This window comes from Poecilia reticulata, chromosome 16, assembly GCF_904066995.2.
Source record: "Poecilia reticulata chromosome 16, P_reticulata-male-v2, whole genome shotgun sequence".
Classification (NCBI taxonomy): domain Eukaryota; kingdom Metazoa; phylum Chordata; class Actinopteri; order Cyprinodontiformes; family Poeciliidae; genus Poecilia; species Poecilia reticulata.
In genome coordinates this window covers 18,723,085-18,750,041 of record NC_088845.1, presented here as the reverse complement: position 1 = coordinate 18,750,041, position 26,957 = coordinate 18,723,085, and the positions used below count along the sequence as shown (strand labels likewise).

At 40.4% G+C, this 26,957-nt stretch overlaps 1 protein-coding gene across 5 annotated transcripts in view; it reads left to right on the top strand.

Moving 5' to 3' along the window:
* Window positions 1–26,957, top strand: part of osbpl3b (oxysterol binding protein-like 3b) — a 42,886-nt gene that overhangs the window by 11,037 nt on the left and 4,892 nt on the right. Inside the window, exons 2-21 of one of the 5 annotated variants that reach the window (XM_008432518.3) lie at window positions 1,674–1,761; window positions 4,065–4,216; window positions 11,135–11,251; window positions 11,926–11,979; window positions 12,980–13,093; window positions 13,304–13,468; window positions 13,590–13,713; window positions 15,127–15,230; window positions 15,458–15,550; window positions 15,631–15,790; window positions 19,262–19,392; window positions 19,986–20,087; window positions 21,602–21,739; window positions 22,313–22,406; window positions 22,521–22,765; window positions 23,845–23,982; window positions 24,133–24,196; window positions 24,309–24,387; window positions 24,811–24,955; window positions 26,762–26,906. In XM_008432518.3, the coding sequence (XP_008430740.1) occupies window positions 4,121–4,216; window positions 11,135–11,251; window positions 11,926–11,979; window positions 12,980–13,093; window positions 13,304–13,468; window positions 13,590–13,713; window positions 15,127–15,230; window positions 15,458–15,550; window positions 15,631–15,790; window positions 19,262–19,392; window positions 19,986–20,087; window positions 21,602–21,739; window positions 22,313–22,406; window positions 22,521–22,765; window positions 23,845–23,982; window positions 24,133–24,196; window positions 24,309–24,387; window positions 24,811–24,955; window positions 26,762–26,906 (2,308 nt within the window). In that variant the 5' untranslated portion in view covers window positions 1,674–1,761; window positions 4,065–4,120. Of the gene's footprint in view, window positions 1–1,673; window positions 1,762–1,821; window positions 2,114–2,335; window positions 2,433–4,064; window positions 4,217–11,134; window positions 11,252–11,925; window positions 11,980–12,979; window positions 13,094–13,303; window positions 13,469–13,589; window positions 13,714–15,126; window positions 15,231–15,457; window positions 15,551–15,630; window positions 15,791–19,261; window positions 19,393–19,985; window positions 20,088–21,601; window positions 21,740–22,312; window positions 22,407–22,520; window positions 22,766–23,844; window positions 23,983–24,132; window positions 24,197–24,308; window positions 24,388–24,810; window positions 24,956–26,761; window positions 26,907–26,957 lie in introns of those variants that run through there. The other 4 variants (XM_008432515.3, XM_008432517.2, XM_008432516.3 and 1 more) reach the window with 4 other exon arrangements.

Below are 26,957 nucleotides of genomic sequence, written 5' to 3'. Positions count from 1 at the left end.
GTATATAGTTCTTCACATTCTACGTTGTACTTTTATTTAGCTATTTGTTTATATGCTTACGCACAAACTGGCAGGTTTAACATTTTCAGTGCATCACCATGCGATTTAAACTGTATTTATATTTGGCAAGTGTTATTCAGAGTTTTCTTCCAAGTTCCAAATTCTTGATTGGGAGTCTAGTTATGCCATCCTTTACTGGCTGCACAATTTGTGCCTATTCCTACCTTCTTAATGACAAAAATGAACTAAATTATGTTAAACTACTCTGCGGAAGCTAAGCAAACACACAAAGTGAGAAAATCAAGAAGAGCAGTTAGGTTTTGCTAGTTAAACACGGATGTTATCCAAGTGTCATGCTGGTTTCTCATTATGAAACAATAGTGGCTACATGCCCACCCACACATTGCTGAAGTTTTCAAAAGATGTGATCCCCCTCTATGCGCAAAGCGTTTATCTTTTTGTCTCTGATGTGGCTTTAAAACGAACATCGGTATATATATATATATATATATATATATATATATATATATATATATATATATATATATATATATATATATATATGTCCCTTTGTTTTGTACAACATAGTCATTAAACCTGAGAGAAGATCTATAGCAGGGGTTTCACACAGTCTGAAACAGTAATCATCAATTCAGTGAAAAAAACTATAAGTTTCACTATTGCCCAATTTCTCCACATTTGTAGAATCGCGATAATGGTGCTTAAAACCCATACACAAGTCTGACAGTAGGAGAAACTGGAAAACTCCTCCCTGACTACTGTATTTAAAATCCTTACCCACATCATTGGCATTTGATATTCCTGTAATTTTTTAGCAAGCAATAAAATATTACCTCAAGCTCACCCCATTCATTTAGCCTACTTAAAACTCATCCAACCTCTTTTCCTCTCTTCGTAGACACATTTCACACATTGAAACTCCACTATAAACATTACAGTTTATATATTTTTTCGCACATATGTAACTTGGGATGAGCTACGGTGGCCTTAGTTCTCAACGCTGCCATCACAGGCTTGAGTCCCGGCCTGATGACCTTGTCTTTCCCCTCTTTCATTACCCAGTTTCCTGTCTGATCACTCTCAAGTAAAGGCCACTAGCACCAATAAAACCATTAAGAAAACAAATGTAATCCATTTTAAATGAATAATATTATGCAGTAGAATTTGTCATCTCGCCATGTCGGCCTACGTGTTCTCATCTTTGTGTTTTCACGTTTTTCTTCATCCTACCTGAGTAAAGTAAAGCCGCATCCATACATTCCTGCTTCAAACACAGCTATTCTGCAAGCGGATGCTTCACTATGAGTGCACAGTGCATGTGATCATCAGTGAAATGGGGTAATTGTTGGAGTTCTGATGTCTGACGCTACTGTCACACTGATGAAAGACCGGAGAAATTACACCTTGAAATTGAACTGTGTCACAGACCTTTAGTTGGTCTGGTCAGAAGAAAAGTGGATGAATAAATCATACAAATATAGTAAGAAAGCAGTGGATTAACAGAAAGGCAGCATATAGTGCTGTCTAAATCACTGTTGTCTGAATCTTAGCTTTTTTTTTTTTTTTCCTGACATGGTTTAGTTAATGGCATTTAGAATGAATTGAGCTGGAAAATGTTCTGCCCTGACATTGTGTCTCTTTTCTGCGTCCAGCCTCTTTGATCTATTGTTGTGGATTCATTCTAACCGCCTCCTCCGGTTCAGAGACGAAGAACTGGTGCGACTTGACCACATGACAGAGGTGTTTACTGATCGTTTTATTTTATGACAGAGGTGTTTACTGATCGTTTTATTTTATTTTATTTTTTATTATTATAATTGTTTTTTTTTTTGCCTAACACTAGAGCGCCGATGTGTAGCTCAAAGATGGCAGATTCAAAGCTAGATTACAATTACAAATTACAAAAACGCTACAACAGAGGTATGAGGTATGCCCCAGTGAGAGACCTGAGAAGTAGCTGGCATGAATACGTACGCTGAGTCCTACTTACGTCGCCGCCGTCTTAAAAGTGGAAGTGGAGAGAACGTGCTGCGTGGACTGCTTTAAACCGTCTTACAGTACAAAGTGGACCCGCTGCCTATTCTTTTCAAAGGTAAGAATTAAAGATAATAACGTAAATTTACGAGCAGAATTTCTTGACTTTGTGGCCATTACTGTGCATTTCCGTGGTGAAACAAGCTTCTAAACAACCAAGAAATATTTCCTTTGTAACTAAATTGCCCCAGTTGACTGCTCTGATTATTTTCTTGGTTTAGCTAACTTTTTTTATACTGTGTTGTTTTTCTAAAGAAGGAGAGGCAATTAGAAACCTGTAACGGGCGCCTTTGCCGTTTGTTTATTGTTGCCATGGTTACGTAGAAGTTCGCAAGACAAATCGCTGTTTGTCTGTGGTCAAACATGGTTACTTTAAGGTACGTCAGTTGTCTGAAGATGTTTCGTATAATTTATGTAGATTAAAATAATTTATTATATAACAGCCAACCTGAATTGGACTGAAAGTACATTAATCCAGAGAGCAGCGCGGAAACCGGGGGATTTCGTCAGGACAGGTCCATAAAGAGCAGAGCTGGCAGATAAGCCACTTTCAATATGGCGGACGCTATAGCGTATCGCAACAACGGGCCGACCCGCTCAAGCGATAATTTCCGGTTCAAAAGCACTGTCGTCCAATCAGCGATTTCTCAGGTCTCCAACTGGGACATAACCTTTTCGTTTTGTTAATGTTGCAATTGTGCTTCGTTGTGTTTTTGAATTTGTAATTCTGCTTCGTTAATGTTGTGTTTTTGTCATTTGTAATTGTGCTTCGTTAATGTTGTGTTTTTGTCATTTGTAATTGTGCTATGTTAATGTTGTGTTTTTGAATTCGTTGAAGTGGTTCACCGTACTCTACACACCAAAGCCACTATGATTAAGAACCTGAAGACCAGCTTGCTTCTTGCGTCTTTGAGTCTTACAGATGGTCCCTTCACACATTGATGAGCAGGGGATTAATGACCCATAAAATCAATGTTTTGTCACACCTTTGGTAAAACTAACCTTCTGCTTGTTCCTTCATAAAATATGCAGAAACACTACCTGGATGTTGATCAGCAGAGGCTGATAAACCACCTCTTAGATTAAATTAGCAAAACACTGATGTTCTGATTCTGCCAAATAATGAGCACATTATTTAATAAGATCCCAGGGTTGTGTGGCAAAGGACTCAAGGCTGACATTTCTTTAAGATGCCCATTTATTTTTAGCCTCTGCTGAAATGATCATTTCACTCACGATCTCACATCTCACTGAGTGTCTACACATGCCACTTGTCTTTAATTTCCACATTATGGAGATACAATGTGAAATGAGTCATAGCAAATGTACGGATCATCTGTCTTAAAGGGAGGATTAATCTTAATTAGAATGTGTTTTTACCTTCCACTTTATGCAAATGGAGTAGTATTTGCATGTCTGACTGAAATGATGTATTTTCTTATTGATGTCTTTTTGCTAGAGCAAAAAATAAGCACATTTTGACTGGATGATAGACTTTAGCTGTTAGTCCAGATTTTATATTGGACAGTTCATAATTTCGCCACTTTCATACACAGCAAACAAAATGAGGCCACTTTGTATCATAATGGCAGAGAGTAGTTCAATACTTTTCCTCAGTTTTGAATACAGTATATGCTCCCGCACTGCTGTGCGTATGCATTTCAAGTGTGTACCTTAGATTTATGGGATCTTAGCTGCTGACAATCCATCACCCTCTGAAATGGTAAAGTATGAAATATTTAATACTCTGGTCTCTTCAATTGCTCCCTAATTTATGTCCCCCAGTCCTAACTTTCGATTTTGCTGTCTCGATACTGAGAGCGGAGTGAAGGTTTCCTCATTTAAGACCACGTTTCTGCTACACCGAGATGGAAAAACTAATCACTTTGAATAACCTTATGCATTTTTCAGTGAACGCTAAAAGCCTTTTAGAGGACTTTCCTATTCACAGCATATTTCTTGCTGCTCTCTCTTCTTCTGACCAACTCTTCACCCTCTTTTTCTTACAGCAGGGGAATGCCTTTCGTAATCCGGCGATAGCCTGAACGGGCCAGACGGCAGCAGGATGAGTTCAGAGGAGCACAACTCAGCCATGTCACAGAAGATCCCCTCCTTATCGAGGAGCAACAGCAGCTCCTCGTCTAAGCAAGACAGCCGACAGGTAACACAATTCACAATATTTGAATGTGAGGAAGGGAGAGATGTTTGATGACTGATTTTCTCAGCTAGCAGTTTGCATGGTGAATAAGAAGAGACTTGGTATGACTCAGCTGCTCTTTATTTTGTGCTAACTTACCTAAATCAGCTTAGCAAAAATGTCTGTGGCACAAGGTGAGGATGACTAAACATGATCACAAATCTCTCAGTACAGTCAATAGTTAAGAGGTCTTGTTCTCAAGGACTCTTTCAACTAATTTGTTTATGACAGTGCAAACTTTCTCTGTTTTGCTGTGAATGTTCTGTAAACTCTGTGTGCTGCTGCCGGTCTTGGCCAGGATTCTCTTGTAGAAGAGATTGTTAATCTCAATGAAATTTTCCTGGTGAAGTAAAGGTTAATGATAATAACAAATGGCCAGCGTTGTGTGACTTTTATGTGTCACTGGTCTAACACACCTGAATTAAACGGCTGAATTACCTCGTCAGCATGCAGTCGAGCTCTCCAGAGTCCTGCTAATGACCTGATTGTATGACTCTGTCGTGTTGAAGCAGAAGCACATCTGTAAGTTGTAGGGCGCTGATGCTCAAGGACTCGAGTTGAAACCCTTCCTGTAGTGTAACAAGAGAAGTTTTCTGGTTACACCTTTTCAACGGCTTGTCAACAGAAGTTAATCAGCAACTTAGTGCATTGAGGCATCTGTAGCTGAGGGCGGGCTCACTGAAGCCCACACTGAGGATCACAATGAGGATGTGGTGTGGTTGCTTTAGGCAGGCAGCTATGTTCGAGACACTGGAGCTGACTTTCCTGGGAATGTTCAAAGACAGAGACAATATCCAGTGAGTCACAGTTGTTTGTATCAGGAGAAAAGGAAGACTCAAATAGTTAGACACATGTTACAACCAAGACATTCAAAAACTCTATTCTTGATGCTCAGTGGTTGGAGGCTGATGGTGGTGGAGGTAGGATGCTTTATTCCCATGGACCCCTTGGTAACAAATGAGCCATTTAAAAAAAATTCTTTACTCCAATGGCCTCTGTAGTCACCAGATCTCAGTCCAGTAAAGCATCTTTATGTGGTGGAGTTGGAGAGTTACATCACAGATGCTAAGTCGACAAATCTGTAGAAACCCTGTTACGTTCAATATCAACCAAAATCTCTTAAGAATGTTTTTTTTAAAAAAAACAAAAAAAAACATTGAAACATTCTTCTTTTGTCCACTCCACAGCATGCGCTGCTGTTAGCAGGACCCTGTAGATCTTATGTTTAGGCTGATCAGTCAGGGCCAGGCAAACAGAAAATCATTTGAAAAAACAATAGATTTTATTTCTTTTTTTTTTTTTTTTTTTGCTTCAAGCCTCTTTCAGCAGACCTATTAATTTTAACTACTGCTACAGAACAGACTTTCCTTTCAGGAGATGTAAGCAATTAAATATCATTCAAGCATTATCCACCAGACAAACTTTGGAGTGATCATTTAATGGGAATAACAAATGGAGAAACTGAGAAGGTATTTCCATTAACAGAAAACCACAAAAACAAAATAAAAAAATTATTCTGCAATTATGCAAGGGGGTATGTTTAGATCTCTACCCTGTAAGCTTAAATCAGACAAAGCTCCTTTTTGTAACTCATGAAAAATTATGTCATGTCCAAATTTAGAAGGGAGTTTAATTTACAAAGATGATTTCATTTGAATCCAAATTAGGAAATGAGTCAGTAGACTTTGTTAGTCAGAAAAGCAGAATAAAGCAGGGCTGATGTAAGTTGGGAGAGATGAACTGATTCAGAGTGGATTTGGACGGTGAATCATGCAAGTGTGGACAGGCCAGAAAGCCTGGGAGTTAAAGGGGAAAAAGGGAGGATTACTGCAAATCCAGCCATCCGAAACAATGAAATATTGGATTAAGCCCTGGCAGCAGGTGTTTGACTCTCCAACCTGGCAGTGAAGTTGTGGAAGAAGCAGCTGAGACCGCAAGAGATAAGAGATGGCTTGAGTCTGTGACAGTAGTGCACTTGATCCACCTGTTGCAATCAGCACAAGACACGCAAAGAGAAAGAGCCACGGTGGCTCTCAGGTTTTGAAAGCAAGAATATTTAGCAGAGAGCAGAGGATGTAACTGAGGCAAAAACTCGGGCGTGGGAGGAGTTTGGAGAGGCCATGGAGACAGACTTCCGTACGGCTTCGAGGCGATTCTGGTCCACCATCTGGCGTCTCAGGAGGGGGAAGCAGTGCAGCACCAACACTGTTTATAGTGGGGATGGTGCGCTGCTGACCTCAACTCGGGACGTTGTGGGCCGGTGGGCGGAATACTTCGAAGACCTCCTCAATCCCACCAACATGCCTTCTGTTGAGGAAGCTGAGCATGGGGACTCTGGGCTGGGCTCTCCAATCTCTGGGGACGAGGTCGCCGAGGTGGTCAAAAAGCTCCTCAGTGGCAGGGCCCCGGGGGTGGATGAGATCCGCCCGGAGTTCCTTAAGGCTCTGGATGTTGCGGGGTTGTGTTGGCTAACGCGACTCTGCAATATCGCATGGACATCGGGGGCAGTTCCCCTGGACTGGCAGACTGGGGTGGTGGTCCCCCTGTTTAAAAAGGGGGACCGGAGGGTGTGCTCCAATTACAGGGGGATCACACTCTTAAGCCTCCCTGGTAAGGTCTATTCAGGGGTCCTGGAGAGGAGGGTCCGTCGGATAGTCGAACCTCGGATTCAGGAAGAGCAGTGTGGTTTTCGTCCTGGTCGTGGAACACTGGACCAGCTCTACACCCTCAGCGGGGTCCTGGAGGGTGCATGGGAGTTCGCCCAACCAGTCTACATGTGTTTTGTGGACTTGGAGAAGGCGTTCGACCGTGTCCCTCGGGAGGCCTTGTGGGGGTACTCCGGGAGTATGGGGTACCGGGCCCTTTGATACGGGCTGTCAGGTCCCTGTATGACCGGTGTCAGAGTCTGGTCCGCATTGCCGGCAGTAAGTCGGGCTCGTTTCCGGTGAGAGTTGGACTCCGCCAAGGCTGCCCTTTGTCACCGATTCTGTTCATTACTTTTATGGACAGAATTTCTAGGCGCAGCCGAGGTGTTGAGGGGATCCGTTTTGGTGGCCTTAGGATCGCATCTCTGCTTTTTGCGGATGATGTGGTCCTGTTGGCTTCATCGGAACGTGATCTGCAGCTCTCACTGGAGCGGTTCGCAGCCGAGTGTGAAGCGGCCGGGATGAGGCTCAGTGCCTCCAAATCCGAGGCCATGGTCTTGAGCCGGAAAAGGGTAGAGTGCCTTCTCCGGGTCAGGGGGGTCGTCCTGCCTCAAGTGGAGGAGTTTAAGTATCTGGGGATCTTGTTCACGAATGAGGGAAGAAGGGAACGGGAGATCGACAGGCGGATTGGGGCAGCGTCTACTGTGAAGCGGGCGCTGTACCGGTCCGTCGTGGTGAAGAGAGAGCTGAGCCAAAAAGCGAAGCTCTCGATTTACCGGTCGATCTACGTTCCCACCCTCATCTATGGTCATGAGCTTTGGGTCATGACCGAAAGAACGAGATCACGGGTACAAGCGGCCGAAATGAGTTTCCTCCGCAGGGTGGCTGGGCTCTCCCTTAGAGATAGGGTGAGAAGCTCGGTCATCCGGGAGGGACTCAGAGTAGAGCCGCTGCTCCTCCACGTCGAGAGGAGCCAGTTGAGGTGGCTCGGGCATCTAGTAAGGATGCCTCCTGGACGCCTCCCTGGTGAGGTGTTCCGGGCACGTCCCACCGGGAGGAGGCCTCGGGGAAGACCCAGGACACGCTGGAGGGACTACGTCTCTCGGCTGGCCTGGGAACGCCTTGGGATTCCCCCGGAGGAGCTGGAAGAAGTGGCTGGGGAGAGGGAAGTCTGGGCCTCCCTTCTGAAGCTGCTGCCCCCGCGACCCGACCCCGGATAAGCGGAAGAAAATGGATGGATGGATGGATGGATGGATGGATGGACAGAGGATGTAACAATTTATTCTTCATTGTTTTATTTAATCAGAAGTTGGGACCAGAAGTATAGAGCTTTGAAGGTCAAGACTTAGTGCTTAAGGACAAACAATAAATTAGCCTGCTATGAAACATTTAATTTACAATTTCCGTTTAAGTAGCGTTAGTAGGAAGCCCTTGTCCTCTGGGCTCCATATCACCGCTTCTTTTTGAGAAGTCTGTTGACCTTGAAGTGTGTAGTCAGTGTGCTACAATAATGAGTCACAGTGTGACTTTGTCAGAGGAGGGGCTCATGACAAACTGAGAGGGGGAAACTCAAAGAGCAGTCCACCAGTTTTGTCCTTGTCTGTCCTCATTCATGTTTTTGTTTGTTTTTTTTTTTTTTTAGATGTTCTCACCTTCAGCATTCACCCTGCCTGACAGATACTGTTAGCTTAACTGGGACGGGCATGCACTGAGACAACAATGTGCAAGTCATTTCAGACTGCTTTCAAACACCCAATGCCTGTCTAAACAGCCGTGACGTAAAAACATTAACAGTGGGCAAATATCATGCAGCTACATTTGATGATAGCTGTGGCATTTAAGTCATAGTTGACTGCTGCTTGCTCAGAGCAACATCTTTTTCGAGCTTTAACAATTAGCCCACTCCAGCATGACGTCAGCTGTCCCTGTCCCTGGGGCAGGACGATGGATAGAGGTGCAGGTAGACCAGGCGCCCCATATATGGAAGCCATTACACCTTAATTCAGCCATCTGGGGTCCGATTCCTGGCCTAGGGGTCTTTGCTCCCTGTCTTCCCACCTTCCTTCTCTGTCCATTTCCTCTCTGATTACTGCAGATACAGGGAACCAGTGCCACAAAAACATTTAAGGTTTAGCTGTCTTGTGCAATCTAGCTTTATATTCGCATTAAAATATTATAAAACTGATCAGACGTTGGGTTCCTCATTAATTAGAACAGCAGGAGAAGATGATAAAGGTGATGGAAAACCATAATATTAAATAAAAGGTTCAGGATACAGTGTACTTTTAAATATTGTGATGTTAAATCCAACTTTTGGGACAACTAGTTAAGGAAATTGGCTTTATTCTTAAATAATTCGAGAAACCGGAATAGTTAGAAAAAGTGAATAGAAGCCTAAGCAAGGTGTTTTATTTGCAAACCCAAACAATCAAAGATGAATAAAGCACTACTGAGGACCAAAAAGGCATGACAGGTAAGCAACAAATAAAACTGTATGACTATATATAGAGAGGAGATTATCACAGAGATCCTGTAGGTGGTTGATTAGAGACAGATACCTGGTGTGACAAAGAGGCAGGGAGCAAACCAAAATCATGTGAAACACAGAAAGAGCGAACAAGAAGAGCTGTTGAAGAAATTGGTCTCTATCTGACATCAAGACAAATCTTAACCTAAAACCAAACAGAACCTTAAATGATGACATAAAATTATGTGTATTACAGATGCACAGTTTGCACTACCTAACAGTAGTTATTTGAGTCAACTTCTGACAGACAATATTCAACCAAATAGAGGGTGGTACACATTTTGTTGAAATTGCTAAAAATCACTTTTCTTTGAAACCCAGCCTAGGCAGAAAACTAATACGTCCTATATTGTTTTAATGTCGAATGACTTATAAACTTTGCTGCATTCATATCAAGTTCAACTATTTCTGAACTAGGCCAAGCCCCCATGTTCCCACATACTAATACCACCCCTGCCACACAGATATTCTAGATTCCTCTTAGCGTTTCTAAAGCCTTCCTGGAAATCTAACTGCTGCAACCCAAACATGGCTGTGGGGATTAGTTTTATGACAAAATATCATCTCAATATTTGTACCTGCTGGGGATTTGGACTTAAACCTTTTAATCTCAGTCAGGAAACAGTCAGACCCGACCAGAAGGCTAATTTTGTAAAATGGGACCATGAGGTGAAAGTTCACAGTCATTCATTGGACACTTTGTTTCGACAGCAATCGCCCTCCGATGACTGATGGAACAAATCAAAGCAGGATTTTGATTCTTACAGTATCAGTTCTCCTTGAACTTTCTTCAGTTTTTGTGAGGCTATACACCCACAACTTGTGTTGTATTTAAATTGGATAAATGGAGTTCAAAAGAAGATACATTTGTTTAGTTGAAGAAAAGTGACGCATCATTTTCAAACACTTTTGTGATTTAAACACGTTTTCTTTTTTGGTTGTTGTTTTTTTTGGGGGCAGGGGGCAAGATGTGACCATCAATTTTCTAGCTTTTCATAAATTGAAATGGGATTCAGATCTGACTTTGACTGGCCCACATGACTATTCTTCTGAGCATTGCATTGTAGTTCAGGTTGTATTTTTAGGTCTATTGTCCTGAACCCCAATCTGAAGTCTTCTGCTAGATCTTAGAGGGCTTCTTACCGGATTCTCCTGTATGTTTGATCAGCTTCCCTATGCCTGCTGGTGAAAAACATCCTCGTATCGTAATCTGCGATGCGCTCTTGTTTTGATAAAATCACAGTAAAAAATACTTTTGAGTTTGTGATGGTAATACAACAAAGCATGAAAAGGTTTAAGAACTTTGAAGATTTTTGCACCGCAAGTTAAAACTTTCTGTGTCTGTCTCCTCTGTGTCTGACCTGATTAATTTAGGTTAATACAGTTTTTAGAGCACAATGTATTGAATTGCAGTCGTCATCACAGCATCAGTGCAATACCACATCTTCAAAGGATGCAACAATTGACAGACCATTATGCCATTAAGTGCCATGCATTAAAACTCAGCTTAATGCCTGGCATTAAGCTGAGTTCATATATATTTAGTGAACTGGAAAGGCTTTGTTCCCTCTTACTGCCCATGCCTGATGTACAGTGTATTCTAATAGTGGAGATGCTATGAGGATGAACTGGATTAATTGTAATCAATATCATAACGACGTTTAGCAGATGCATCACAATTGCATATTTTTCTTCTATCTGTGCCTGCAGGATAGCTGGGAAATAGTGGAGGGTCTGCGTGTGGGGGTCAGTAATGTCCTGGAACCACAGAAACAGGAGAGCTACATGCTGAAGAGGAGGAAGTGGCCCATGAAGGGTTGGCACAAGGTAAAATAAAACTATTTCAAGCTCCTTAAATTTCTTTTCATATGCTATGCTTCCCTTTGGAGTGAATTATTTCCAGCCACAATGACTGAAGGTCAATTCAATTTTACATCTTTCCTTCACAATTTTCATGTTGCTTTTCCAGACCTGCTGACACGCCTTATGGGCGCTTTGAACTAATTGAATGAGCTTATGCAGCAGATGATTCCACCCTTGGAAAGCGTCACATGTGACCGGGGGGGTCAGCGCCTGTTTACACTCAGTCTGAAAGCTTTTCCTCGGAAGATAATGCTTAGATGTCTCGGTGCTCCACTCAGATGCATTAGCTGATGGCCTGTTGGTTACTATACTGCGTTTAGTATTGACTTCAAGTCGGGTTTCTGGGCTTTCACCAGTCTGATTCTTGTGATGTACAATAAGAGCTCTGAGAATTACATTTGGTGGAAGAGAAAGAGTGACTCTGAGCGAGAGGACGAGTAATAAAGGCAGGCAGACACAAGAGGAGAGTCCGGGATGACAAATATCTTGCTGTCGAAAAATTAATTACAGACATCATCATGAGGTTTTTTTCGGCCACGATTACAGAGTTATGGAAGAGTTCCCACTTTGCTGTCAGGAACGCTGCACATCCGTCCGGCTACATCGCGTGTATTCACTGCCACTTTCTCTCCTTACAGAGATACTTCTCCCTGGACAAGGGGATCCTTAAATATGGCAAGAGCAGCGCTGATGTGAGTGCATAATTATCGTGTAGTGTTGTCAGATAATACAGTAATCTGCAGAAGTACTCACGGCCTCAGACTTTGGTGCGTCTCATTGAAATTTTCTTTGATGACCAAAAAAAGAATGAATAACTGTGAAAAGGAAGGACAAGGAGACTGAAAATTGCAAAATACAATTTCCCGTGTTGGGTCAATGTGCTGAAATTACAGCTGCAAGTCTGTTATTCAAACACAAATATGACTTGATCTAGCACCGGGCTTCCTTTACCTTCATCTTCATGATGCTGCTTGTTCTTTAATGTTCTCTAAAGAACCCCTGAGACCTCCATAAAACAGCTAAGTTCATACTGAGATTTCATATGTAGGTAGAATCCAAATCTAACGACAAGCTTTTCATTTCAGAGAGGCAAATGCCCTGCCCTGGATTTTATTCAGGGGTATCAGAAGAATTTGGGATCAAATATGAATACATCTCCCAACTTTTCAATGTTCATTTTTGATCAGTTTTGAGACCAAGTCTACTTTTGCTTTCACATCCAAAGGATGTTGTACTTTGTATTGGTATGCCACATGTTAAGAGATTTAAGAAACTTTCAAAGTAAAGTTTATTGTTCCCCAAAAAAGCAAATAAAACATTCAGAATATTTACATGCATAAAATGTAATAATATTCATTAATATGTGTGACTGTAATGTGATAAAATGTGGTAAAATTGAAGGAGAAGTAATACAGTAAAGAACACGTTGTGCCCTCTGTAAATCTTCTCTTATATGCATGAGAATCTTCACACAAAAGTCCATGATTTCCTCTCAGCCTCTTTATCATTGCGATAAATGATGTTGTGTGTTTTACTTACTCGAGTCACAGTTGTTAACCAGGCAGTAAGTCTGCCTCCATGAGCCAATAACGGGATTACTCTTTCGTTCTGAAACTGCACATCATCCCGCAGCGCTTGTGTAACAATCCATCAAATACGATTGTGATATTTTGTGCCGGTGCTGCCTCACAGATTGAGAAGGGGAAACTGCATGGCTGCATTGACGTGGGTCTCTCCGTCATGGCCATTAAGAAGAAATCCAAGTGTATTGATCTTGACGCCGAGGAGAATATCTATCACCTGAAGGTAAACCAGCCAAGCCAATGAATACAATAACTCACCCAGGAGAACAGCATGGTTTCCATTTGTTTTTTGTTTTTTGTTTTCTTTTGGATTCCTTAACAGTAAAAAAAGACTTAGATGAATTTATTGTCTTGGTTGTGAGAGGAAATGTTGGCTGATAACTTCCTGCAGGTGTTTCCACCTCCTTGACCTTGTGTTTAACTCTGATGGCAGATTAAGTCACAGGAGCTGTTTGACGAATGGGTTTCCAAGCTGCGCCACCATCGGCTCTACCGACAGAATGAGATTGCCATGTGCGCCAACGAGAAATCCTTCTTCTACCCCATGTACCCCTCCCCCAACTCCCCTGGCATAGCTGAGGGACCCTCCTTGAGGAAGGTGCACCTGAGCACTACATATAGCACGCAATTAGACTTACATTGACTACTCAATGTAGAGAAAGATGTCCTGATAAGAAAAAGTTGTTTGTGCATAATTTAGAGTTTGCTTGCTGCTGCAGGTCATGTCTATACGGAGACAGTCGTCGGTGCATCCTGCATCAGGATTCCCTTTGAGCTCCAACAGCCAGGCGAAGGTAGCTGCCTGGCTCCAGTCATCAGATGACATGGACAAATGCTCTAAAGGTGAGACCGTGACCACTGACATGTGTGAGCTCTGCAACACTCAAAGAAGTTCCTAATTCCCCTGCTAAGTAGAACACCGCAAAACTACTGCCTGTCAACAGTTTTTGAAACGCAAATGATGGTGAAACAACTCAGTTAATGCTCAGCTTTGAAGCACAGACGGCTCATATCTCTGTTTCCTTTTGTTCTAGTAATTATTATGTCTTGTGGTGTTAACAATGGCTGATTAAACTTGAGTTAGTAAATGATTCAACAGAACAACCTCAGTTCCTTTCGCATTCTGTTACAAACTGTAGAGAAGGGAGAAAGTACAGTGAAATGAAATGAGATCCGGCTTGTGACTGCTACACTCCATGTGATCTATTTTCCCCCCTATGCAAGAAATTGTTTGCAATACTTGATAAATGCGGACAATTCAAGTACAATGCAAAGCGGTGGTTGTGCCAGTAAACCAATCAGTATTAATAAAATCTACCATTTCTCAGCAAGGGACATCTAGTCAGAATTATGCCAAATGCTTGATATATCAGAAATAGTACATTTTGCTAAAGGAGTTTCAACCAAATATCATCGGTTATGTATGTAAAATTTGATTTGCATGTATAATTTTGAGGATTTTGTGGATTAGAGAAAATTCACAGTAACCTCAAGCATTTGTATATCTAAATCTTCTTAGCAATAATTTGTTGGAATTGTTCATAAAATGACTATTTCACAAAGAGGTTCAAAATAATTTGATAAAAGCCATAAATAGTATGCAGTGTAGGTGTTGCACAAGCAATATATCTTGAAGTCTATTTAACGTCATCTTAAAACTTCCCATATTGTCTTTAGCACTAATGACACTTATGTAAAATCTGACTTGCATATCAGATAAGACTGACTGAGTGGTGTTAATGAACAAAGGAAGTCTGTAATTACAGCTGGAGTGTTTGTCTCCGTTTTCCGTCATTATAATTCTGTTGACATGCTTTCTGAAGTTAAGCGCACTGTTTATTGAGAAGATTTGATTTTCTAAATTAAGGAACTTTTTTTAAAAACACCTCAAGCTGCTTAGCAATGCTCTTTTTTTCACAATACCAAAACATTGCTAGAACATCCAGTGAGCAAAGGCTTGTTATTAATATTCCAGTATCGTTTTTGTTTGCTTTTGTCTTCAATTCTTTTCATGAACAACGATGTCCTTCTTTGAAAAACTAAAACTCCTTTTTTTTCTGGTTATATTGTTCCTATTGGAAAAGATTTTGAGCTCTATACCACTTTTGGGTTTTCAAAAGTGGTACACCCCAAACACTTGCCACGTTTACACCACTTTTCAAAGTGGTATAAACCAAACCAGTGAATATCTTCCAGAGGGTAAATGCTAACGTAGTATCCTGTCTTGTCGTTTTTATTATTATTTCTTTTTATTAGACTTAGCAGTGTGTGAGTCCTACCTGCAGGAGCTGAACCACCTGATACAGAGCATGGAAGTCCTCCAACGCACTTATTCTGCTCCGTCTTTTCAAGCACTACAGGTCGGGTTGTTTGCTTTAACCATTTAAAACAGGTCTGATTGAAGCGACTGCAATACGGCATGACATACTGTAAATCATATCCCAAATACCACGAGTCGTAATGTATTTATTTAAGTTATCTGCTGCCAAATATAAAGACATTTTTCATTTTGCAAAGGTTGTGAAACTGTCCTTTTCTTTTAAAAATAATCTTGATCCTCATTAGATTTTTCTTTTATCTTAACTAGACATCCCCATTGGACAGTCCCAAAAAAGAAAAGAGACTTCAAAGAAAATGGCGCAATAAAAACGACAGTAAAGAAGTCAAAACCACTCTGCAGGTAGCCAGAACGACAATAAAGTGTGACCAATATTTTCCTGGTGTGAAATAAAAAGGCTTTTCCTCCTGCAATTACCGCAGGTACCCAGCAGCACCTCCTCTGGCTCGATCCGCCTTCACGCCTCCAACCCCAATCTCTCCACTGCCACACTCGGAAGCGACAAAGTCGACACCGTCTCCCTGGATTCGCAGTCCGACGCAGCAAAGCTGCAGGAGGACTTCTGCCGCGTTGCCTCCAACTGTGAGTTAAAACTGTTGATTTATCTCAGTGTGGAGAGATGCTTGAGGAAAGCTTGCTGTAGATTGTCACGTGCTTTGGTCACTTTTGCCAAATCAGTCAGTCTTCTGCAACCTGTTGGGTCTGGTTATTAGTTTTGTCCTGCTGGTGGTCTGGTCTTTGTGAAAATACCTTTGGATTGAAAGCCTCTATAATTAATAACAACATAATTTGTATTTCTTGTAAAAATGAAGTCCTAAATATATTCTAGGTCTGAGTGGATATTGAATTTGTATTTTAAATGACCTATTCTGTTGTGTACATGGTGACATCACAGATTTTAGCATAGTGTCCCTCAGTAATTACACATGTGAGTTTGTAGTTTCCAATAAGGGATGTAAATACTTTTTGATTTAAAATAAATACACCAATTCCCTGCTTTGCTTTAATGAACTGTTTAAGATGCTTGCAAACAAGGACAAGTTACTTGTTATCATTCTGCCATCAGCTAAAAACTGCTTGTTAATTCAAATAAGAAATCAGTCATTTACACATCAACTTGACCTTTTGGCATTTAGATGTGCTGAAGATAATTTTGTAGTTAAAATTAGAGAAGACAGGATTTAAATTACTTTAAATGAGGTGTTGTTTTTGGTGGTGCGGCATTTCAGAAGTTACTTATAGGATTTTCACAGAGAAACAATTTTTTAAGTTTATAGAGAATGTTTTAGCAAAGAAAACGATATCCACAGAGCCATAACTGTGTTGATAAAAAGTCCTTGTTCTTGTCAGAGATCAAAGGAAAATAGATGAGAGATGTGAGAAAAGTAATAGTAGTATTAGTAAAAAAATAAAATAAAATAAAAAATGGTGGTCCCCAAAAATCCATAATGTTGGAAAGGATTTAGGATTTAATGTTTCAAATAATTCAGTTTTGCCTAGAAAGTCCAGGAAATGTCCTGTCCACTACCTCAGGGGATAAACATGACAGCAACTAGAAGTGATTTACCTTGTCCTTGGTCCCAACTTGAATATTTTACGATGAAAAATACATATGATGAACATGGAGCTGCATTACAACTTTCATCCACATCTGGGGAGGTTGCATATACTCCCATAAACTTTCTAATGATATTGTCAGTCAGGGGTCAGAGGAGCAGGAAACTGCTTTCAACTGTTGTCATACTTTTATCTTGGACATAGATCTCATGTCTATATTGTTCTTACTGAGCTCAGACTGCTCTCTCCTTCAGAACTTTCTCTGATCTGCATTCAGCCACACGAACAGAATAATGCTGGGATACAAAGGAGCTTGATTTTTAAAATTGGCCAAATGTGGACTGCTTTGTGCACTGAGAGCAGAGCATTCACTCCATCTACAAAGGCTGACAGTCCTCGATGCAACTGTGCTGCGTCCATTCCAGATTTCTTCCTTTCCCTGCATTTATTCTCTCTGTCTGATGAAGAATACTCTTACCAAATAACCACTTTTTAAAAAATAGGTTCAGACTAAACGCCTACAGTGATACTGATCAAAGTTAAGCACAACGTTTGACACATCGGTGTAATGCAATGGCACTAATGAACCTTCCCCCACTGTTTTAGCATCACAATTGTATTTCTTTATTGTGTGATAGTTATTTCAACTGATTTTTGTTTACCATCGGGTCCTGACCCCTGACGTTGGACAAAATATTGATTTTGTTTTCTGTTAATCTATAATTTCTTCTGTTTTTTTTTTACCTCTTAGGTTGTAAACCAGAATATTGTTTTACAAGAATGCTCAGTCTTGCCTAAGGCCAAGCTTTCTGCAGTCTTTGTAACATTATATTTAAATAATATTACTGCAGTTTTGCTCTCTTGTTATCCACTTTAATTCAGCAAATGTGCCGTGCCCCGTGGCTCACAAAGCCGGTTCTATTATCATCATGATTTAATGTAGGAAACTGCTGTTTAAAATGAAAGCTTCATCTTTTTTAACGTTATTAAGTCAAACCTCTGTTTGCAAACGATTACATTTTTCTGTCATGTGGGGAAAGAAAACAAAAACTGATTGCCATGTCTGCTTTCTATCGTTTTCGAGTCAGTTTCTGCTGAAGCAAGGCAGTGATTTGTAAGCTTTGTGTTGGAGAGGTGAGAGCCGTTAGACAACATCCACTGAGACCTACTTTGTGCAACGACTGCTTTGAGAAGCAACCACTTGAATTTAGCAGTTTCATTAGATTTACTGCTGAACAGCAGTGCTGCGCTGTCTCAGAGGAGGACTACAAGTAGCTTCTTAGCATTTCTAGAGCAATATGAATATGAATTTGCTGTGGTGCAAGTCAGAACAGATTTCTCCCAGAGAAGCCTGAATTGCCTCTCTCAGAGGCAATTCTGAAAACCAGTGCTGTATTTTGTAAATACAACAAAAAGGTGTTGTTCCACCAAAATTCTGAAAATAGTTCACCCTAAAAATCTATTTTTACGGACATTGTATATCTAAGTCAATCATTGATACTTAAATTGGTGGCATATGCTGATAACAGGTACAACACATTGACTAAAAACTGTAAATTCACTTTAAATATTAGGTTTAGACAAAGAAGGAAGTTTCACGTCTAATTATATTTGATTAAATTAAGGTATGTTTTGTAGTTCATTCTAAATTGTAAAACATTGATTTTGTAGTTGTATATTTAAAAAAGGATTGCAATATTGGTCTTCTTGACAGTTGTAAGAATAAGAACAGACACAGTCATATATGTGGTACTTATTTATCATTTTAACAAGTTTGAACAAGAATTGATTTTCCATTGCATTGTTTGCATCCCTCACCATCACCACTATTTATTGGAAGTGATGTAATACGACGGGACCCGGTTAGCATGACTGCCAGATTGGTTGCTTGCACAGTGTTTGGTGATGTGCAAGCAACCAATCTGGCAACCTCCAGATAAAACCTCTATCAAAATGAAGCAACCTCCGTCTTGATAGAGGTTTTGTCAAGATGGTCAGACAGCGGAACCGCTGTTTCACTGTCCGCGTAAAAGTATTTCCAGAAGAACTACAGAGTCAGTCAAAACCAAAAGTACAGCCTTGTCTTACATGTGTGTGTCCAAGAGAGGTGTGTATTGGGTTTGTATTAGGCAGGTGGTCATAATATAATGATTGATACATTAAAAAAAAACAATAAAAAGAGAAATTTACAACATAGCATAAATTTGACAACTCAAAATTGTTCGAGGAAAGGATTACTTCGACTAACAAGTAGTCACTAACCTCAAGCATCATTATTCTTTGTTTTGCAAAATAAGTTTGCAGACTGTTGAATTAGTGTCCAAAACTACCCTGCACAGTGGGGAGTTACACGGTTTAACTGAAGAAAATAATCCAACCTTCCTGTTTAACCATAATTAAGTGACTATCTGTTATGTTCAAATACATTAGATGTACATAGTTCTGAGATTGTATCAAAAAAGGGGTTCATGTTTGAATCTTTTCTCATTGCTTCAGTGCACACATCCATGAAATCCGTACTGAGCTCGCTCACATCAGAGAGGGAGAGACTGAAGCAGTGTCTGGATCACGACTCATACCCCCCAACCTCACCCCAAGTCGTCAGTCTGAAGAACACCCTGGCAGCGGTAGGTGAAGCGGCGGCGGCTGCTGCACTCTCTCTCTCTCTCAGCCGACGGAAGTGGCTTAGGTGTTTCACCCTCTTTGTGCTTTCACAAACCCCCCCCTCCTCACACTGCATGTCCTCCCACACCTCCTGTTAGACGTGACACATTGATGAGCCTTTTAACGGGATTGCTGTACAGCCTCCTAGTACGTTGTCTGCCCACCCGAATAAGACCACATTCAACATTATTGTGTCCTGTAGTTGCTGCCTCCCACCTGGAGGCTTTTTCTGTTTTCTGTTTATAGCGTCACACAATTATTGGCACGCAATCAGTGAGTAAATGTGTTGGCACAAGGCACAAATAAATTCTCACGTGGGGTAAGGAATGTCTTCGTTTATTGGCCACATTAAAATGTTGGTGTTTATTGTGCCAACTATTTTCCTTTTTTTCCCCCTGATCCCGTCACATCTGTTTTAAACCAGTAAAGCGTAATAGATTTGCAAATTGCAAAAAAAAAATGACACGGTGGAAAGCAGTTTGTTTTCTGCTGTTTTCAACATAGTTTGGATTGGGTGTGTGAGCATTAACGTTGTTTATACCGATTATTTTTCCAGGCTTTAGCGCAGAACTCTGAGCTGAGAGAGCGCCTGAACAAGATTCATGCCGAGTCCCAGATCGTAGAGCCCTCACTAATAAATCTCCCTGCCCCTGTGCAGGTGGGTGCAGGAATGCAGCGACTTGGTTTCTACCCCATCTCATCATTATTACTACTCTCCCTTTTTTTGAATTTCACTCAGCAATAAGAATAATAAAAAAAAAAATAAGTTGCATGTTAAGTTTCTTTTTTTTTCACTGTATGCAAATCATTACAGCTTGGAAAAAGACCTCAAACTCCCCATTGTCTACTAAAGTAAACCCTTTTGTTGTTTAATCAGGTTTGCAGACAGTGGGCGCTGATTCTGTTCATTGTATCCCTTGAAAATTATCTAAGGGACAAAAGGAAATGAGAACACATCTTTTGTGATTAAGTCCAGGTTAATCAACCAGTTTTAGAAATAATACAGGGTAATACAGATCTATTCTCACCTCTGTATATAACAAGTTTTGTCATTATTATCCCATTTTATTAAATTCAGGCCATTTCATTAAAAAAATACTTTACATAATGTCTAGAATCAGAGTCAAGCTTTTGTTTGCCAAGTACGTTCACGGATACAAGCTCACAGTGTACAGACTGACAACAATGCACAGTACACACACATGCAATCTAACACACTCACACACACATATGCACACGAAACCTTACATATCTGTAAACCTTTATAAAATGTAAAGTAAATAAATACATTAAAATGCCAGTGAGAAAAGTGTTCTAATAATGAGGATGGTGTAGTGTATTATAATGTCCAGAAGTGACCAAAAAGAAAATGATTATGAGTCAGACCACACAGTTGATAGATGATCGTGTTAAAAACATAAATTTAGAACAATCTTATTTCATTTCTTTCATTAAAAAGAGAAAAAGTTCAATAATTTTGCTCCCACGGAATATTAAAAGCTCTCAAATGAGACAAAACTCTTGTGAGACCTTTGAGATTCAGCACCAAAACTCCACTTCCCTGCAAAAAGAAATCTGAGAAGCTAAATTATTCATTATAGTTTTACTAACCATTTCTGTTAGTAAAACTCCATGGTTTTTTGTGTTAGCCTTCAACTTTTGCTTAATTTTTTTTTTCTTTTTTATTCCAAAGAAGAAATCCAATCAACTCATGGAACATGTTGTGATAGACGATGCTTGATCTCAGTGTTTTTCATTATCCTGCATGTCAAACATACATCTTTTTACATATTTGCTGTAATGCAAACCCTCCATATTTTTTGGAACCCTTGGTTAAGATGTGAAGTTGATGTATGGTACTTCTTGTCCCGCTCGTCCTTTTTTAACACAAGCCAGGTGCTTGTTTCTGAAATGTCCAGATCTAACCTGTCTAAATGGTTTCTGCTGAAGTCCCAGTAGCGTTTTAAAAATTTCATGAAAAAATTCTTTTTTTAACATGAAAGTAGTACTTTTATCAAACGTGTAGAGTGAGGTTCTGCTGCTGCAGTAGAAGATGAGTCTGTTTTTACAAAGGTTTACCAGAAGTGTCAATCAATGTGTTCAAAACAACTGGAGTTTTGATTTGCTTTTTTTTCTCGTTCTTATTATGACTATGACTGTCGCTCCTTTCAGAGGAAGGACTCAGCAGAAGACCCTCATCCTCTTGTGCACCAGGTTTCCAATGAGAGCAGAACTTCAGTTGGAGAGTCTTTGTCAGAGTTCTTTGATGCACTAGAGGTTCTCTTGTCGGCTAGCTCCTCTGAAAATGAGGTAAGTTTGGTTGGTAAACTAAACAATCCCGTGTGGCGTTGTGCCTGACAGTCAGAGCTGGGTAATGAAATGAGGATTACTTTTGGCATTCAGAGACATTTTTTTCCTGTTTGCAGAAATATCTCGGTGTGTCGCAGCAATTCTTCAGCAATAATTTATTAATTTTCTAGAGAAAAACAAACATACTGAAGAGAAATATTACAGATTTTTGACATTTGAAGTGCTACTTCAACCCTACTTTTGAAAGCAGTACTTGAAAATTAATGGTTATATTACATAGAGGAAGATGTAGGATTTCATTAAGCATTTACATTTTTTCTAACTTTGTATCTGCTCTTCATTCTTTATGACAAATAGCATGGCAGCTTGAGCGGCAGAAATGTGAAAATAGAGGTTAATTACTTTCATCTAAAAATACAGCGAGGCGAGCTGCAGCTCTGCCACTGTGTGCTCAGAGAGCCTTCATCTCAACTTGTTAAAACCAGTGCTGACATGACAGGATGCTGAAAGAGACCTGTCCACATCCTTTGTGCAAGTATGTCAGCTGTCTACTAGCTGAGGTCTCATCTTTAGGCATCAGACGATGACTCATACATCAGTGACATTAGTGACAACATTTCGATGGACAGATTCTGCAACGAGACAGGGGGTGAAAGACCCAACTCAGGTAAGTTTCGCCGTGCAGGTCCAAAGACACATTTGGTAAAATTTGGTAAATGGCTTCTCCCTCTCTGAGAGCCTCTCGCCTACAAGCTTTATCCGTCTTATTCTTCCGATGCAGGTTCTGTGGAAGAAGGCTCTGTCCTTTATACACGTAGATCCTGTCTGCCCACGCCCAGCCCTACCAACAGCACAATCAGCATGTGGAACATCCTGAGAAACAACATAGGTAAAGATTTATCCAAGGTGGCGATGCCTGTGCATCTTAACGAGCCCCTCAACGCCCTGCAGAGACTCTGTGAGGAGCTGGAGAACAGCGAGCTGCTGGACAGAGCTGCTATCACACAGGACCCCTTTGAACGAATGGTGAGATAGGAAATTGGTCCTTTTGCTTTGGGATTTGTTTTTTTTTTGTCTTGTGTTGACTATCTGCTAAAGGGGCAGTATTATGTATTTTCTAGGCACATAATACCATTTTATAGCACAATGTTACCTTCAGTTGTTATAAAAAATAATCCACATATCAAAAAAGATTTAAAAGAAATTTGACTTTGTAAATTAAGGCCTTTAAATTCTGACACTCTTCCTTCTGGAAGTTATTGCAACATTGCTCCTCTGTTAAGCCTTTAATATCGTTTAGTATGGTGTGGTGAGCTCAGCAGACGCACAGTTCCCTCAGGTTTTTGCTAATTGCAAAACCTGATTTGCAATTAGCGGGCAGCTCCTTCGAACTGCTGGCGCTAGTTTGAAGGTGAGGCAGAAGCTCAGCTTGGAAACTAGAGCTCTGAGGAGACGCTGCGTCCTCAAAGTCTGCCCCTTTAAGAAAAAGTGCTCACTTTAAATGTTCTTTGTCGGTTAGTAAATTTTTTTTTTTTACCAAGGATAGCGCATATTTTGTGTATGTTTTTTGTTTTATTTTTAAAGGGAGAAACTTTACATGTTGAAATTTGTGTGAGATCTTTGCAACCAAAATCTGTGATGACGCTGACAGTATTATGCATTATGGCAGAATTTTAAGAAATTGATTGTGCGTGGAGTAATATATTCAGTCTGCTGTACAAAGCATGATAAATTATACAAGTACATGGACAGTAGGCTGCCACAAGTTGTTGTGCATTGCAGACTAAAAAATCTATGAGGAAAATCTATGTTGAAGCACAACAAATGCATAAAGAAAAATCCACTGAGACATCAACAAAGACTGTCTAAGAAGTGTGTAGAAGTCGCGTTAGTGAGGGAGCGTGCTCTGACCTTAAATAATGAGGTGGAGCAGGCATCCGTGACTTTTGGGCTCCAGTATTATCTTATCTGGCAATAATTTTCCACCAACGTTAGTGGATACTAAGGCAAGATGAACAATATTCACAGGATAGTTTGAATCTGACATAAAGATCAGCACACACGCGCACACACACTTCTAACCGCTCTGGTTTCTGTTTGTGTAGATTTATATCGCCACATTTGTTGTGTCGGGATACGCTTCCAGCTTCTACAGGACTGGAGGAAAACCTTTCAATCCTGTTCTGGGAGAGACGTACGAATGCGACCGTCCAGACAAAGGCTTTCGGTTTGTCAGTGAGCAGGTAGGATTGCTTTCGGTTCATTTGTCAGCTCTTCATACCACAATATGTGCACTAACTGATAAGTCTGAGGCAACCAGTCCCACCTGAATGAGCAATATTATGTGTGTGACACGTTAGAGACATGTGTTGTGTTTTTCTCTACAACGTCAGGTTAGCCATCACCCGCCTATTTCAGCTTGCCATGCAGAATCTAAAAACTTTGTCTTCTGGCAAGGTACGTGAATACTGTGCTTGTTATTTTGGGGGGTGGGGGGGGTTTAGTTTTTTTTTATTCATTCTCAACCTGCGTAGGATCGATGGTAATTTTGTTAAACCGCTTTCTTTAGATGTGAGGTGTAAGAACAAATTCTGGGGAAAATCGATGGAGATTGTTCCTGTGGGTACCACTCATGTCATGCTGCCAAGGTAAGTCTGTTTGCTCTGATTATCACAAGCATTGACTCAACCTTTTTTTTATCCTCCCTCTAACTCTAACTACAGCGGGGAAAAAAAAATCCTGCAATAAATTCTACTGCAGTTCTGACCTTGTATTTTTCCTCTATGTTTTTTGCTTTATTTCCACTTTGACCATTAGTCATAGTGCATTTTGGTTTGTTTAGGACATGTATCGGTTTTTAAAGCTGTGATCTCAATATAAATGTGAATAATAATGTCTACAAAAGATTTTTTTTAAAACACCCAAGAAATAAATTAAGACAACCATTTTGTCACTTACAATACATGTATACAGATATAGAGATTAGCTGCAGATCTTTATGTGGACATTCTTGCACAAAAAGAGTCCAAGAGTGACAGTTGTAATGACATTGCTGTGATTGCTCACTGTAGATTTGAGGATCACTATGAATGGAACAAAGTGACATCCTGCATCCACAACATTCTCAGTGGTCAGCGCTGGATCGAGCACTATGGGGAGGTCTCAATCAGAAACTCCAACAGCAACATTTGCCAATGCAAGATCACTTTTATCAAGGTGATGGAAACAACTGAAAGCATTCAAAGTGAAGTTTTGCACTTTTTTTTTTTCATTACCATCATTAACACTCCTCTGGTAACGGATGTACATCATAAATATGTATTTAGAACGTTTTTGTTTTACTATCTGTGTGTAAAGCTAAACGCTTGTTCAAATATGGTTTACAACCCAAAACATAAACTTGATTTTTTTTTTGTCATCACCCTAGTGTTTTATTAGTTAATCACTTGAAAAACACTTTTGTGTTGTTTTTTTTTTTTTACACAAAATAATTATTTTGCTTTTACAATCTGTTGGAAGAAAGAATGGCCATCCTGATTATAAAATAAATCAGACATTCAGCTTAATTAAAGGGCTTCCTTTAATACTTAAAATTTTTATAGAAAGTTTCAAAAGAACTCAAAAATAGTCATCCACCTTTGTGCCAAGTAATAAATTACTTAAAACTACTTCATTTCTCCCTATTATGCTGAATATTCTCAAAAGCAGTTATGAATGCTGTCGTCTAATGTGCACATGCACAGCTGGTTCTTGAGACATTGACCACAAAAATCAGCAGAATGATTATATAAAACTAGAAAGCAATCCCAATAATTAAATGTGAAATGAGATATTGCAAATAAGAAATGTAGAGCAATGAACAAAATCAGAAACAGTCAGGGAAAATCTTACTAACAAAAGTTATATATTTCAAATTCTACAAAGCTCTTTTTGCATTTTCAAACCTTAATCTTCTAGTGGTTTGTTGCCAAGTGTGAAGGACAGGAATGAAGTCGGCTCCTCTAAGTCTTAGTGCCACAGTTGTCAATCAGAAAAAGGTCGACTGCTCCCTCCAGCTCTGGGGTCAGTTTCTGCCTCAAGCAGAGACTCTGAAGTATCTCAGTGTTTTGCTCACGAGTGACAGCCGGGTGGAAGATGGATAGATGTGTGACGCCTCATTTGCAGTACAGGCAGTGCATCAAAAAAAGAACGGAATTTAAAAAAGAGAAGCTCTTAATTTGCTGGTGAGTGTGCTCCTCCCTCTCAGATTTAATAGCAAAGAAAAACTTTAACTTCTCATACTTCCAAAACTTTGCCACAGTCAAACAATACTAAGTGTCTAAATCACTTGTATGGTGATTCATAGAAAACGAATACAAGTTTCTTAACCTTTCTCCATGTTAAACTGACATGCTTTGCTTGCAGTCGTTTTAAATGAATAAATAAAAAATAAACATTTTGCAGCCATAGAGAACCATTCGATTACGTAAAGATATAATAGTGTTGCAATCGCGTTTAAGCTTTGGGAGTGATGCCACTTCTGCTAGTCTGAAATATTAATCCTGGTTAAGACCATAATGTTATTATTTATAGCATCATTCTCTTTCACCATATGTTTGTCCGTAAATTGAATGTGTTAAGAGAAAATTCTGTTTCGCCTTCATTAGTGTCTGAACTAACCACACAGACGGTGCCCGTCATCTGCATCGCCCTGCATGTTTTTAAATTGCTGATACACATCAGCCTGCCCTGATAAGAGGAGCAGGGTGATGCTTCTTGCGTGTGCCACTTGAAAGACGTCCTAAAGCTGTGCAGGATAGCAAGTCGGGACATGTCAGAACTCATTACGCATCCTCATTTCTCATCTCACACACTCCATCCCTGCTGCTACTCACACCCACTCAAACACACACTCGAGAGGGTGGAGGGGGGGGAGGACTGTTTACACAATAGTATCATCTGTTGACGGGAAGAGGACATTACCATGAGATGTCCATTCTCATCCATCCCCCGGCCGTCGCTCACTGGTGCCGTTTCTTTCAGGCCAGATACTGGAACTCGAGCGTAAATGAGGTGGAGGGGACCATTACGGATGTCAAAGGAAAGGTCGTCCACAGACTGTTTGGGAAGTGGCACGAAGCGGTTTACTGCGGAGACCCGCCGTCGGCTACCTGCATCTGGAGGGCAAGTATGTGTCTGCCATTAGTGCACGCAATCAGCTCTTCTGGTAATTCTCCTG